Source organism: Medicago sativa, chromosome 5 (assembly GCF_051527215.1).
Source record: "Medicago sativa cultivar Bolivia chromosome 5, Bolivia_mono, whole genome shotgun sequence".
NCBI classification, from domain to species: Eukaryota; Viridiplantae; Streptophyta; class Magnoliopsida; order Fabales; family Fabaceae; genus Medicago; species Medicago sativa.
The window spans coordinates 42,114,271-42,129,627 of record NC_140753.1 but is presented as its reverse complement, the minus strand read 5'-3'; the positions used below and the strand labels follow the sequence as shown (position 1 = coordinate 42,129,627).

Genomic DNA, 15,357 nt, shown 5'->3' with positions numbered 1-15,357 from the left:
AAGAACAATGAGGTAACACATGTACAAGTTAAAACTCATTTTTTTTAAATGGATTTTTATGGATAACAGACAAACAAAAATAACTTTTGATTTTTTTTGAAAATCTCTAATTTTTTTTAACACAATCTATTTTTTTAAAGCTGAAACAAACGCACCCATAATTGAGTTTGAGAGAATCGATTTTGGTTAAAAGTGATTTAGACGTGAATTAATTTATGTTTGGATACACTTATTTAAAATTGATTCTTACAAGTTGATGTTCTTTGGATAGTATAAATCAAAATTGATTTTAAATGTGTAATGACCAAATTATCCTTTTAATTCTATTTAAAAGTAAATATCTATTCACATTAGATAATTATTTCAACTTATTATATATTGATTTTATTGTTTCAAAAATTCATTTTAAAATAATATAAATTTATAAAAGTTATTTTTAATATAATTTTTTTTATCAATTAGGTAATTTTTAAGCATCAAAATTATGCAATTAAAAGAGATACAATATGCTCCTTCAAAAAATAAATAAATGTAGTATGTAAAAAAACATTGAACCAAATTGGTTTAATTATTATATAAATAAATTATATAAATAAATTTTAACTAATAGTGAATTAAAATCATATCTCCAACGTGCCTGTCTTTCATTTTCCAGAAGCTTCAATCCATTTCTCTACCATTTTGATCTTCTTCCCCATCTCTCAACACTCTTCTGCCACTTCTCCTTCCCCATATATCAACATTCTTATCTTATTTTACCATTTCTCTCAAGCTTACAAGGTTTCAAAGGAAAGGACAGCATGAATCTGATTTAAGTGGTAGATCTGAGACATGTGAACAAGAAGAAAGTTGTGGGGATTATGGACGCTGTGAAGAAGAAGAAAGCTGTTATTGAATAGGAAATCCAAGAAATTGTGGGTAACAAGGTAAATTTACATGTCAGCAAAAATTAAAAAATGAAAAAAAAAACTATTTGGAATCGATTTTCCTTTGTCGCAGAATCTTCGATTCCTGGCTTTGAAGTAACTCGCATTTGGGGCTAAAATCACGTTTTCTGGATTTGATTTTGCAAGTTATCCAAACATCCATTTCATGGTTCAAACCGCGTTTGGGACTGAAAAAGCTCGTTTGAAGCTTGCAAACATGCAACCAAACAGATATATGATCTCTTGGTTGGAATCACGTTTGGGACTGAAAAAGCTCATTTCATGGTTCAAACCGCGTTTGGGACTGAAGACGCATCTGATATTGAAGAATACGACGCCGATTTGAAATTCAGAGGATGCGTTAATGTACATGATTCAGAAGAATATGAAGATAACGCTGAACAAAAATTCATCCGTACTGGTCCTCAAATCGATCTTGACGTTCCTGGTGCTCATAGAAATGATTGAGGTTCTTCCTTTTTCTCTGCTTACTGGAGTTTTGTTTTTAGATTCTGTTACTTATTTTAAAGTTGAATGTTGAATTTTGAATTTTGAAGATTTGTTGTAATGCTTGTTTAAGAGGTATTTTATTTTGTTTTTAGACATGCTAATTGAAATAGAGTGAAGTTGTTTATAAGGCTTAACTTAACTGACAAATGTTGATATTGTTAGTTCGAACCTAGAACCTCACAAGTGTTTGAGTTTCTAATGATACTTGTCACTTCGTCTAGAGACCAAAAAATGGACTAGGATCAGGACAAACCTCAAAGCTTAAAGAGCGCTTATGAGCTGACTCTTTACCAATTGAACCAACTTTCATCAGCAACTAGAGTGAAGTTTAGTTTAGCAGTTGTAGTAGCTTGAGAATTTTGTGGTTTCAATTTTCTTTATAATCATATATAAGTTGAAATTTCAGAATGGAAAAATATTTAAGTCAATCTTAAATTTAATCTTAAATATATAAGTTGGTCATGATTCATAAATGGAAAATAAGGAGAAGAAAAATAGGCATAGATTTTATATAGTTCAATCTACATCCTACATTCACAAGCAAAAAGAGAGATAATTTACTATGGTTGGTGAAGATTAAACATGTACTGAGTATCAATCACAACTTTAGATTCAGTGCAGTACTGTACCCCTTATTTCTCATAAATTTTACAACCAAAATAACGATTTTACAACACAACAAGCTACTTTATAATGTTTAGTTTCTAACTCTGAAGCATGGTACTTGTAATACAGTGAAGTACCAATACCTGTACGGTACTTGTTCGATACTCCATTTTTCCTCATTACTTCATTGCAAATGAAGCTTTTGGTTTTCTCATTAGGAATAATGAGGAAAATGGAGTATTGAACACTTCATTGATGTAATGTATAAGGCTTGTGCTCACCCTTTAAAATTTTGTCCTGCTCATCATAAGAATATGAAGTTATAATGTATAAGGCTTGTGTTTCTGTTAAAGAATGGATGAGAAAGCAGGTATTGTAGTTGTCTTGATTCCGTAACTGTGGCAGTTCATAAATAGATTTATATTCCTTGGCTAAATTACCAGTCAATGTCATGGCCTGTTGTGACTTGAAAATTTCAGATAGAAATCTTGTCAGTTTGTAAATGGAGTGGAGTGACTCCTAACCATCTTAGTGATACTGATAAGTATTCTGAAATGAGTTGATTTAGGATGGATTTCCAGTGACTTGATGATGATAATAAGAAGTCCTTTTATCATTAAAATTCAAATTATCTCAGATGAAGCTCTATATTAATTTGCTTTCATGCTACTTATAGCTATCAGCTCAAACAAACTATGATATTATATTTGTATTAAACAATGCACTATAATTCTGATTTTTTTTTTCTCAAAAAAATAAAATAAAAATTAATGCGCTAAAAGATCTTTTTGTAAAGAAAGAGTTTCCTTACTTCCAAGAGTAGGAGAATATTAAATTGTGTACTTTGTTCTTGTATCTTGTTTTATCGCTTATTCTAATGATGGCAGTTCTAATAATCTTCACTACTGGGAAATAAAGAAAGGATATCTATAGTTTTTGTTGTTATATCACATTATTACTTTGAGAATATTAATTTTATCTACCTAATCATTTGTTTAGTTTATCATGTCCCAGATCAGTACTCTTAAATACATATTTACTTTAAAAATCATTTGTTTCTGAATTGAAGTTCACATTGCGCTGACATAAATTATTCGAAGATATAGCACTTCTCAAATAATGATATATATCTTACATAGTGTTTTCATTACGTTTCTTTTAATTCTATATCCTATTCATGAAGAATCTTCCCTCAATAAAATAGGTTGGGAAATTGTTATTATTTCAGTTAAATGAAGGTATTTTTGACTCTAGTAAAAACAGTAGTTAGCATAACTTCTCAGATAATGAGAGAAGCCTATAGACTTAGTTTCTACTTGGTATTGGCTGTTGAGATGTCAAAAATATCATTCATACGCTAAATGTATTAGTTCTTTTAGGATAGTTAGTTCATGACATGGTACCACATAGCTTCTTTCAATAAGAAATCTAGTTTGATTTTAAGTCTCCATTTTATGAAAAATTGAATTTCAGCACTAGATAGGGAGAGCTGTACCTTGGCAACATTTCAAACCCAAGTAACTCATGTGAGAGGGAGTGTCAGAGACATGCATATAACTTCATTCAAGTATCCTCGCTTTGTAATAGCTTAGGATTATGAGATTGTTGATAAGTTGATTCATGACACTAGCTTAACAATAGAAAATATCAACAATTGTGTACTAAAATGGTCCTTGCTTGTGTTTTTCTTTGTTTTAACCTTTGGAAAGGGGAATGATTGAACTCTATTACTTAGGGAAAGGGGTTTTTTTGAATCATAAAGGCGAAGTTTTGAGGAAATTATAGCAGTAATTGTCATCTTCCGTTTTTCTAAGTTGTGTCTTTATTGTGACGTCCACCTCCTAAGAACTTAATCCATGCATAATGGGTGGTGCACTATCAATTGTATTACAATTTCATTAGATGTTCTGGCTGTGAGTTTCGAAGAGGAAGTTGCCTTTGAAATGAATATGCTAAATTGATTCTCAATGTAATTGCTCTTAATAGTCTGTATTGGGTTGAGTTTAATTTTGAGTTCTTGACCCAAGCATGAGGCAATATATTTTGAAGAAAAAAAATGTGTTTGAACATTGATCTTGTGTATGGAGGAGTAGCATTGGTCTCATGGGTTTAGTTTCTCAAGCTGTTCATGATGGTGGTCGCCATGTCATTGGGTATGTAACACTTTTTTTTCTCTTTTCATCATCGTTTTTCCCCCAAAGTTGTATTTGGGAGTAAAAAGAGAGAGAGAACAAAAAATTGACACTTGGTCAATGAGTAACTACCATGCTTTTGTTAACCTCTTTTACTCATTAATTAACACTATCTTTGTCATTTTACTATATGTTGTTACAGAGTTATTCCCAAGACACTCATGCCTCGAGAGGTACTCCCTCCGGTCACATTTATAAGCAAAAAACATTTTTTTAGGTACATTGAATAGTTAACGTATCTAGTCACATTTATATGTTAGATACATCAATTATTCAATGTACCTTAAAAAGTGTTTTTTGCTTATAAATGTGACCGGAGGGAGTATTTGTCTAGTAAAAGCTTAACCCCTTTTACCTTCTCTTAATAAAGTGTACTAATTACTCGCTCAAAAGTTAATGTATCTGGTTCAAATTGAATTGGATGCATCAATTTTTGTTAACCTGATTTGTTATTCCAATTTGCCCTTAAATATTTAACAACATTACAGTCTTATTTATAGAATTTCTACTCTCACTATTATATGCAACAAAAGTTTGTTATAAAAAAAAAAACCTTGACCTTTTCAAATAGATATGACGGTTTCATTATTATAGGTAACAAATTACGTTAATTTTTTAACAAAAATATAACAAATATAATAAAAATTCTTTATTAAAAAATATATAATAATTTTTTTTATCTTCTCAATAACACAAACAATAGAACATTCTTTCTCCCAATTATATACTGTGATAGATTATTATTATTATTATTATTATTATTATTATTATTATTATTATTATTATTATTATTATTATTATTATTATTATTATTATTATTATTATTATTATTATTATTATTATTATTATTAAAACTCAATTTCACGTTTACATCGTTCATTATTATTATAACAAACAGATACATAACAAAACTCATATTTTTCCTCATTCACCCATCAATTAGCAATCGGCTCATCATTCCTCAATTGCTCATCAGGTTTGAAACAGATACTAAAATCCATTCATCCTTCATCAATCTAACTCCTAAACAGGTCCCCCAATCGGTTCCTAATCTAATTTCCCCTTTCTAATTCCCAAATTCATTTGCCCTAAATCTTCACTTCATCAATCTAATTCCCAAAACCTTCACTCATCAGTTCACTTCGATCAACTTATCGCTAATCTTACTTTGCTGCTGCAAACAGGTTCCTAAATTCTTCACTACGCTCAGCCCGTTGCTCACTTAGCTCATCTCACTCGGCTACTGCAAACAGGTTTCAAACTATTTTTACTCCTTCTCTTGTTTTTATGCTGTAAACTATGCTAACTAAATTGGGTATGCAAAATTTGAATGCCTATCTGTTAAGGTTTTGATTTTTCTTTCTGGGATTTTGTCAATTTGTTGGTGATTTGGGTTGTTTTATAGATTTATATGTTTTAGTTAGTGAAGATTTTTTGGTCTGTCTTTTATAGTTGAATCCCCTTCTTTGTGTTTGCTTCAAACTAGTGTATGGAATTTGGATGGTTAATTTTATTTTTTTTAATTAGTAATTAGGGAGAACAGATTTTGGATAGATAATTTTGTTTTTGTTTTTATTTTTGTTTTTAATGAGTAAATTAAGGAGAACGAGTGGTCTTGGGCTTGAGGTATTCCCCATGTACTCTTTTTGGTGTCTTTTTTTTTCATAGTATTTTTACTATGTTTAAGTTATATTCTTTGACATGGAACTCTGTCCATGATTAGTTTTACAGGGAAACCAATTTATTTGGTCTTTCCGTGATTAGTCTTTATAAGAAGAAGACATAAGCAAAATCTTAGAAATAATAAGAAGACGATGATGGATATACATATTCAAACTAGTCATTTTTGTATTCTTATGTTAAAATTTTTTGAACAAATCCTTATGTGTGATTCTTATGCAGATTAATGGAAAATGCTATTTGTGCTTATGTTTTAATTGTGTGTCACTTAACTTGTTTATGCCCATGTTTAATTTTGTGTGCCTTTTAACTTGTTTAATTTTGTATCTGGTGGTGATCCTACATGCATCATCATCATGTGATGATTTGTATCCGATAGTTGGGAGTACAGATCCTACTAATAGGCGTATATGGATCTGTCTGGGACCACAGTTAACATAAGATTTTTATAAGATTTTCCGTTTAATTCTATAATAACTTGTATCCTTGTATTTTACTACTTTTTTGATTGTTTTTATAGGTTTGAGCCTGCTGTTCAGCCCCCACGTGACATTACAAAGATTATGGAACGTCTGTTTCAAGGGACTTGGGCAACTTATGGAGAGGTAAAGAAATATGACAAGGATCTTGCGGAGTTGTGGTATAACGAGTTTCAGGTACTGTCCTTCTCTTCCTCCAACTTATGTTTAACCTCCTCGATGTTAGATTTGTCGCTCTGTCCATTTTTTATTTGGAATTGTCGGTTGAAGATATCTCTATACATCATGTAATTTGCTGTTATAAATTATCTATATGATAGGGAGACAACATTGTTATCTATGTTTACGTATATATGTTTGATTTTAACTAAAATTATCAGTAATTCTGAGTAGAAGGAAGATATCTTGGTTTGAAGGGGGTGGGGTTTGACAAATTGATGAATTGCTATTGACCAGTGACCTGCGATGAATGTAGCCAAGTGCCAAAGCAATTGATCCAGCATAGTAGGAATCAGTTACTCCATTTAGATCACCAAGTAGTGATCTAGTCTGTGAGCCACCATCAAAGATGGAAAAAAATAATCAGAAATGAAATCACTGACAAAACATAAGAAGCTATATGTGAGTGTGTGGAAGAAGAAAAAAATTGTTTTAGGTAATCACAGTTCAGCAGAATTAACATGCAGTTTGAGAAGCAAACTTAAAAACTTGCCATTCTAGCAGTGAAGATATCATTTCCAAATCGAGCTAAATATCAAATAACTTCACATGATGCTCAACGCTGTGATGCACAAATGTCTCCCTCCACCAAAATACTCTTCCATTCAAAATTTGGCAAACAAGAAGTAGCAAAAATTAGTGTTGACAAATAATTAAATGTGAGTGATAGTGTTTGTTAAAAGTGTCCTACCTGAAAAATAGATTGCCCCAAGCCCAAAACGTCTTGTCCTAATGTTCGTGGTCGAAAAGAAAGCAAAGAACGGAAAGGATAATGAAATCAGTCCATATCATGGGAATGTGAATAATATTAATGTAACTTGAACTATTCTTGTTGGTAGTTGGCTAGTATGAATTCTTCATATAGTTACTAATTTTTAATTTTCCTTGTTGTGATAAACTCTTTGGAATTTGAGTAAGTTTTTTAGTAAGAAAATATTTATTTTTAAATATTCTCTTTCCAGTCATTTGCTTAGAGATAAGGAAGATACTCCATTATTCTCTTATTATTTGATCTTCCTGCAACTTATGTTCGGCATTCTCAATGTTAGTTCTGTCACTTAAAGAGTCGTGTACTTCGCTATTATAAAATTGTTTACATGTCACGGATACAACAATATATATCTATGTGTATATAAGTTCCATGGATACAACAATGTATATCTTCATTGTTAACTAAAATTTAGTTCCACCTCTAATTCATGTTACAAAATGTGGAGGCAAGGTAATCTATTACTCTAGTAGTTAATATTGAAAAGAATGTAAAAGAATAAAATTTTATCTTTGCGGTGTAAGTCCTACGGGTTCAACTGCTTTGTAGCTTCTAGTTTGATGTCCGATTTATCCTATAGTCAAGGTAATTGGAAATACTTTAAAATTAGTATTTATAATTTTCCTTATGTGTATTGATGCATGCTGCTATACTATTACTCTGTCATCATGTGCTATAATTGTTTTTTGTTATCTAATCATGTATATTGTTGTATGTCACATGCTTTTATGCTATAGTTTTTAATGTTATGCATGCTTATTATTGTTCATCAGGTTCTGACATCTGAACCTGATAATCTTATGTTTCTTCACTTGGAAAGAAGTCATGATAACTTAGTTATTAATTAAAAGCTAGTTTTAATTTGTCTAAGTTGTTATTGGTTGGTTTATATATGAATTTAATTATGGTAATTGTAGTAATTAATTTAATTTCATAATTTTGTACGTAAGAATTAAGACGAACTCTAATTTTGTAGGATGTATATGAAAGACGAATTTTTGAAAGGAACTCACGACAAACAGAGGGGGATGGTGTGTCTAATGACCATCGGTCAGACAACTTCATCTTCTTAGACGTAGTTGGAGTCGACAAGAAAGGACGCATATATGGTTTGGGAGCAGAGGCAGGAAAATACAAGCCTTCTTCATCCAGATCATCTGACGGCATCTCACTATCTGAATATGAGCATATGAGGACTGCAATATCTAAAATTTCAGTTGAAAACATGGAACTCAAGGAGCGCGGTTGAAGACTAACGGGGAATTGATTCGTGCATCACAGGAGGATTCGCGATTGCTCCGAGAGCAGTCGCAGAAATTTATGGAGTCTTTTGCACAAGGCCATTCACGTCTACCTCCATATTGACCTCATCCTTCGAATCAACATCTATGTCCACCTACTTGATTATTTATCATATTATTTTGAGAATTTGATTATAACTTTTAGTTTAAAGTAAATGTTATAATACTATTTAGTAATTATTTCAATATATTTTAATGCAAAAGATAAGTAGTGTGATTCTTTAAAAAGGTTTTTCATCAAATATTAATGTGATTTTTATCGTATTTTGTCATATTGATGTATTTTATATTGTGATTTTTTATCACCGTGTTTTATATTCCAAAAGTGTTTTGAGGAAGAATTGAGAAATTTCCTAAACTTATTTCAAGGTAAAAAAAAATGGTTATTTGCGAGGGAAAATCAGAAAGTCACAAAATTTGTCCTGAAGAGTAGCGTCGGTCTATATGGCGACGCTATTCAAATTTCCTGATATTTAGCGACGAAATTGTTCTCTCAGTAATTTGTAACGGTTTTTGCCCTCAGAAATTTGTGACGGATATTTATTACGACCGTAATTTGTGACGGAAAACTTGGTCAAACAAATCCATATTATGATAGGATTAGCGACGGATTTTTTGTAGTTGCGACCAAATGTCATCCGCCGCAACGAGTGACGGAATTGATTTTCCCTCGCTGGATTTTTCCGACCCCCGTTATTACGACGGATTTTTGCAGCGTCGCAATATCCGTCAGAAAGTCGTTTGCTACGGATTTTTGACTATTTTGCGACGGAAAATGGCCGTCGCTAAATCCGAGTTTTCTAGTAGTGAGCCCAACTTTTTAAGCCCACCAGCTAGGCCTTTTCCTGGGACTACATACCAAAACTTAGTTGTTTCAGGATATCCTATCACTGTTACAAATTTCTCCAAATCCAATGTGTTAATTGCATCCATATCCCAAGTACCTTCAGGTTCAAATATTTCCCCATTTAAATATGCCGGTTCCGGGTCAGATGTGAAAGTTCCCTTATGATGGAATCTTATCTTTATCATATGGACAGATGGCCTAGTTGTATTGTAAAAAAAAACAAAAAATACAGTAAACAAGACAGATAGTAAACAAATACAAGAGTTATTTTTTACCAACAAAACAAAAACAATAAAAAAACCATACTTTTTCAGCCATTTTACAATAAATACAGTAAACCATAAACCATAAATACACTTACTCTGGCATGAAAGCATGATGCGCAAATGACTCACGGTTTCTATCATCCATCTTCTTCGCAAATGACTCACGGCTGTTCGTTGATGTCTCCTTCATCTTTGCCTTTCCATGGTTGTTCGTCTTTCTGTTTGCCTTTCCACGATTGTTATTCTTCATCGAGATTAGGGTTAGGTTTTGTTTCTATCAGAAAGTGAAGTGATTAGGGTTTACGAGATTTTAGGGTTTACGATTGATTAGGGTTTCGATTGGGAGGATTCAATGGTTTACATTGGGTTTGCGATGAGCAGCCATTAAAGAAGATGAGTAGAATCTGAGAAGTTAGGGATTTTGAGAAGTTAGAGATTCTGATTGGGGGGGGGGGGGGTGGTAGATTTTGTGAGGGTATGACTTAAAATCACGTGACCCCTTTCTCGAAATCTGAAAATTCCTTTTTTTTATTTTTTAAATAATAGAATTACACACGTGGCACTCATTAATTGATAAAAAAAAGACACATCAACACCAAATGTCATGGGGACCATAAAATCAGAAAGGGGGAAAACTATGGGGACCAAAATCGCTCGTTTCAAACTATGGGAACCAAAATCGCACAATTGGCAAAATATAGGGGGCAAAAGTGCAATTAAGCCAACATTTTTTTATTATTTGTAAAAAATCGTGAGTCCCCATCAAACTTCTATGGGATTCCTACAATTGTGTTGAAAGGTGTGTTAGAGATATGATTTTGGCTTAATTACATTTTTGGCCCCTAATTTTTACAATTGGGCAATTTTGATCCATTGCCCTTTTTATCATTTACCACCCCTCACTCAGATTGACCAAAGTTTTGATTTTTTTTATTTTTATAGATGGCATGTTCTGATTGATAGGAGTGAAATTAGTTTAAATTTTAAAGCGACCAAGCATGGTTTCTAAAAACAAATTATTAATTCCCTTAAAAAAAATTAATAATGCTCGGTGCCCCCATATTTAAAGGTTGTTGGATTGTAAAAAGTTTGGGATGACTTGACCAAAATCAAAAGTTTTGGATGAATTAATGCATATATACTCTTAGATGAGTAAGAGAAAATCATCCTTGAGGTTCAACTAAAACCAAACGGAAAGACTACAGTTATTGTTTGTACTTAACCACAACAACTTTCATAGAAAAATAAAATTGTGCACATGATTTGATTTTAGTTTTCATTCTAAGTGCCATCAACTTGCATCAAGTATTAACGACGTAGAAAGCATGAATTGAAACCAATTGGCCATGTTGCAGTATGCCTAGAAAACGACAAGGTTATGTTAGGCAGATGACAGCACCGAAAAAACATCGACGAATCTTCATAACATAGATCAACTGATGTGATGGTGTAGAAAGATGATAGATACTGTATGTTCTTTGCGTGTGTTTTATTTTGTGTGTTATTTCTCCCTATATACATTTTTTTTTGTTGTGTTAATGTTTTGAATTTTTTATTTTTTATAATATAAATATATTTTAGCTGGTATTTGTCGCTTCCCTTAACATTTTGAGTAAGATCCGCCACTGAATGATACTGAAGCAAAAGTTGTTGCATGCCGTGCAAATCGAAGAAACAAATGTTCAGGATTGTGTGTTGTCATCTTCTTCGATTTGGACGGCATGCAACAACTTTTGCTCCAGTATCGTTCAGTGGCGGATCTTACTCAAAATGTTAGGGGGAGCGACAAATACCAGCTAATATATATATATATATATATATATATATATATATATATATATATATATATATATATATATATATATATATATATATATATATATATATATATATTATAAAAAATTCAAAACATTAACACAACAAAAAAAAATGTATATAGGGAGAAATAACACAAAATAAAACACACAAAAAGAACCCGCAACACAACATCTGTGCTTTTTGCATATAGATAGATAGATAGAAGCATAATGGATAAACTTTTGTGAAGCCCGGATACGAGATACGATACTGCACTGATACCCTGATACGGAAAAATTTCAAAAATAAGATACGATACAACTCGGATACGTTAATAAAAAAAATTATATAATTAAATGTACAATATAATTATAACCATTTTTTTTAATATGCAAATATATTAACAAACAAAAGTAACCAGTCATAGGCTCGTATCACATCAACATAAATACAAATAATATTGACGATTAAGAGAGTGATGATTAGTCAATTACATACACAATATCTCTCAAAAAGAGCACCATTAGTGCTATACTATATCCAAAAGGAACATTGTTAGTGCTATACTAAATCGATCCAAAAAAGAAGCACTATATCCAAAAACGAACACATCAGTACTCAAGAGTTAAGTTATTTTACTTGACATTAATTGTGAAATATCGGTGCAGGTATCAGTGATAATTATCGGATACTTTCCTGATACGTATCGGGAAGTATCAGATAATTATTTTTTAAAAAAATAAAATTTAATCTTCGGATACTCTCCTGATACGTATCGGGAAGTATCAGTGTAGGATACGCAGGGATACGGTACGTCATCCATTTTAAAGTATCAGAAAAAAAATAAAAAATATGTATATAGGGAGAAATAACACACAAAATAAAACACACACGCAAAGAATCCACGACAAAACATTTGTGCTTTTTGCAGATAGATAGATAGAAGCATAATGGATAGACTTCTATCATAACCCCCCATCTCCATTATCATCATCTTCTACCTCTATTTCTGCTTCTTACATCCAACACTATAATTTTCCTCTTCTTCAATGAGTTTCGTTCAACAACGCCATTGATAACATGCCAAATACACCGTCTAAACAGTTTGTTTTTCATTTATTTTAGAGTCAGTTATTTTGTTTTGCATGATTAGTGCTAGTACTTTGATGTGTTTCAGGAACATAATTTGTAAAAAGCAGAAGTGAAGAAAAAGGAGGAAAAGAAAGAAATCATGCGTCACAAGCCATTATTCAGTTCAAGAATTAGACTATAAAAGGACATGATTGCAAAGGATCTTTAGCTGCCGCAATTTTCAGGACCCTAGTTATTCAGTTTCAGTTTTATTTTCTTTTGAGAACCCTAGCCACCACAATTTACATTTCAGTTCTGCATTTTCCTTTGAATTCAATTTTAAGTTTTGCATTGTTTACTTTATTTTCATCGCAACTGTTGATGGTATGATTCCATTCGTTCAATTTAAATTTGCAGCCGCCGATTGATATATAAATTGGAGAAACCTTATTTCATGCAATTTTGATGTTTTAATTGTATTTTATTTCTTTTTTTTTAATTCACGTTGCTTTTGCTGCTATGATTTAATTCTTATGCATATTGTTTTCACTATTGCCGTGCCAATTCCAATCCCAACCCCTATTACTATTATTCATTAGCTGCTACTGTGTTTCGATTTCCTACTTGCTGCCTATTCCACTTTTAGATTTCAGCTCTATATTATAATCCAAAAATAATTCCATTGCCACGGTTATTTAAATTGCTGCTACACGTAAATTCCTTGGCTGCTACCAATTTCTTCAAATTGCTGGGTAATTAAACTGCTGCGGTTGCTTTTCTTTAATTAAAGTTGCCAGCTTTTATACAGGTTCGGTTCCTAAAATAATTATTACTATTATTTATTCACAAATAGAGTTTGATTTCGCAGTGGAGAGTGTCAAATAAAAACATTTCTATTAGTATAAGAATTCTTCCACAAAATTTAGGATATCACAAAGACTCATAAAAGAACATAATTCACATTTTACTTCCTTGAAAATTATAATGATATTAACATCGAATTTTTTGCTTTTGAAAATACTTTCTTTTACATCATATACAATGGTATGATTTATTTCTACAAAACTAAGCATATCCCTTTTCCCGTGTCACTATCAGAGCGGTGTTTTTCCCCAAAATAACAAATGACACAGGACAAGTCTTCATTGAAGGCATGTACTTGATTCCAAGACTCGTAACCTATAAAACTACGGTTTCGCAACCACAGGGCCAAGCCAGCAAACACAAACAACGAAGGGGTGAGTTTCGAGAACATGTAATAGTATAAAATAAATGAGAAGAACACGTAAGCAATTAAGTCAAAGTCGTATCACATTACAAAAATAATATTCAGAACCTTGAATAATATATTATATCAACTCAATCCACATTAGTAAAAAAAAATATCTTTACATCATAAGAATTAATATCTTCACTAACACGAGGTCATAATTCAATTCCAAAATAATCACAACACATATAATCACCAATAATCATCTTCATAAGAATATCAACAGATAAACACCTTCATCGTCTCACACAATTACACTCATTCACCAAATACAAATCATCATCAATTTTTTTTATGCATATGGACTTAATCCTAAGACCTATATGAATGTGGTACCACACCTATCGTCATAATTTGCCAGAGGTATGTTAATGGACTTTCATCGTCATAATTAACCAGAGATATGTTACTGGACTTTCATCGTCATTTCGTCATCATGATTCCTAGACACAACTCTAATGTCTAGCCTTCTATTCTGTTTCTTGACAAACTATGCCATGCTTTACTAACTATGCCAATTACTTGCTTCTTCTCAAGAAATCTTTGCTTAGAAATTAACCAATAGAATCTTGGCTTGAGGGTTTATTTTCTTAAAAGACTGCTCGGGTAACACCGGCTCAAAGGACGACATCAAGGCCTGAGACGAGCAATGTAACACCCATACCAGACGTATCTAGAAAGTCTAGCATGTGTGTTAATATTAGTACTGGATACATTAAAATTTACAACATAACTTACATACGAATGAATAATTATACAACAAATTGCGTTCGTACATAAATCACAGAACCGTTCCCCTTAGGTCGAGAACCTCCCGTATCCCCCTGGCGTGGATAATCTTCTGTCGTACTTAGCATCCTTCATCATAACCTCTTTCCATGAACCTGAGTCCTCTGGTTCATTTAACAGATAAAATTTCCATTAGCTGACGAGCGGGATGTTACAAGCAAACAATGCCTTGGAAGCACTGCCTTGCTCGCGAGGCGAGCTGCATTACTCGCCAGGGCAAGTTGCAATTGCTCGCGAGGCGAGCTTGGGGCGAGTAGTACCCCTGGTTCGGTTGTCTTGCTCGCCATGGCGAGCTCACTTGCTCGCGAGGCGAGCTGTGACAGTCCAGCCCTGCATAAAAGGTGTTCTTGACCCAAAAGCCTCAAAACCAAATATCTTTATGCATAGTATGATTCTAGAGGTCATAGGAAACTTGTAAAACATTTGAATGGCAAGCATTGGCAAGTATAGCAAGCATAACATGAAAAGGGATGCTTACACACTATATGCAAACCCTAAAATTCATTTCTTATCTTACAAGTCAAAAACATAAACTCAAGGTGGGAAGCTATCTAAGGAACTCACCTAAAAGATTACACTTGATCCCCAAAAGCTTCCAAGCATCAACTTCACTTCATGCCTCAAAACCCTAGCTT

At 32.4% G+C, this 15,357-nt stretch overlaps 1 protein-coding gene across 3 annotated transcripts; it reads left to right on the top strand.

Moving 5' to 3' along the window:
• Positions 1–642: 642 nt before the first annotated feature.
• On the top strand, positions 643–8,954 carry LOC146922206 (uncharacterized). Of its 3 annotated transcripts, XM_085715254.1 has the most exons (5): positions 643–926; positions 1,074–4,195; positions 5,419–5,487; positions 6,435–6,570; positions 8,358–8,954. In XM_085715254.1, exons 2-5 carry the CDS (start codon positions 4,146–4,148, stop codon positions 8,628–8,630), a joined length of 528 nt encoding a protein of 175 aa, XP_085571380.1. In that variant the 5' UTR covers positions 643–926; positions 1,074–4,145; the 3' UTR covers positions 8,631–8,954. The 3 variants fall into 3 exon arrangements, 2 of the variants coding, with proteins under 2 accessions (XP_085571380.1, XP_085571378.1); XM_085715252.1 differs by having other exon boundaries at positions 643–4,195; XR_015012400.1 differs by lacking the exons at positions 5,419–5,487; positions 6,435–6,570; positions 8,358–8,954 and adding an exon at positions 4,377–4,442 and having other exon boundaries at positions 643–4,195.
• The last annotated feature ends 6,403 nt before the right edge of the window (positions 8,955–15,357 follow it).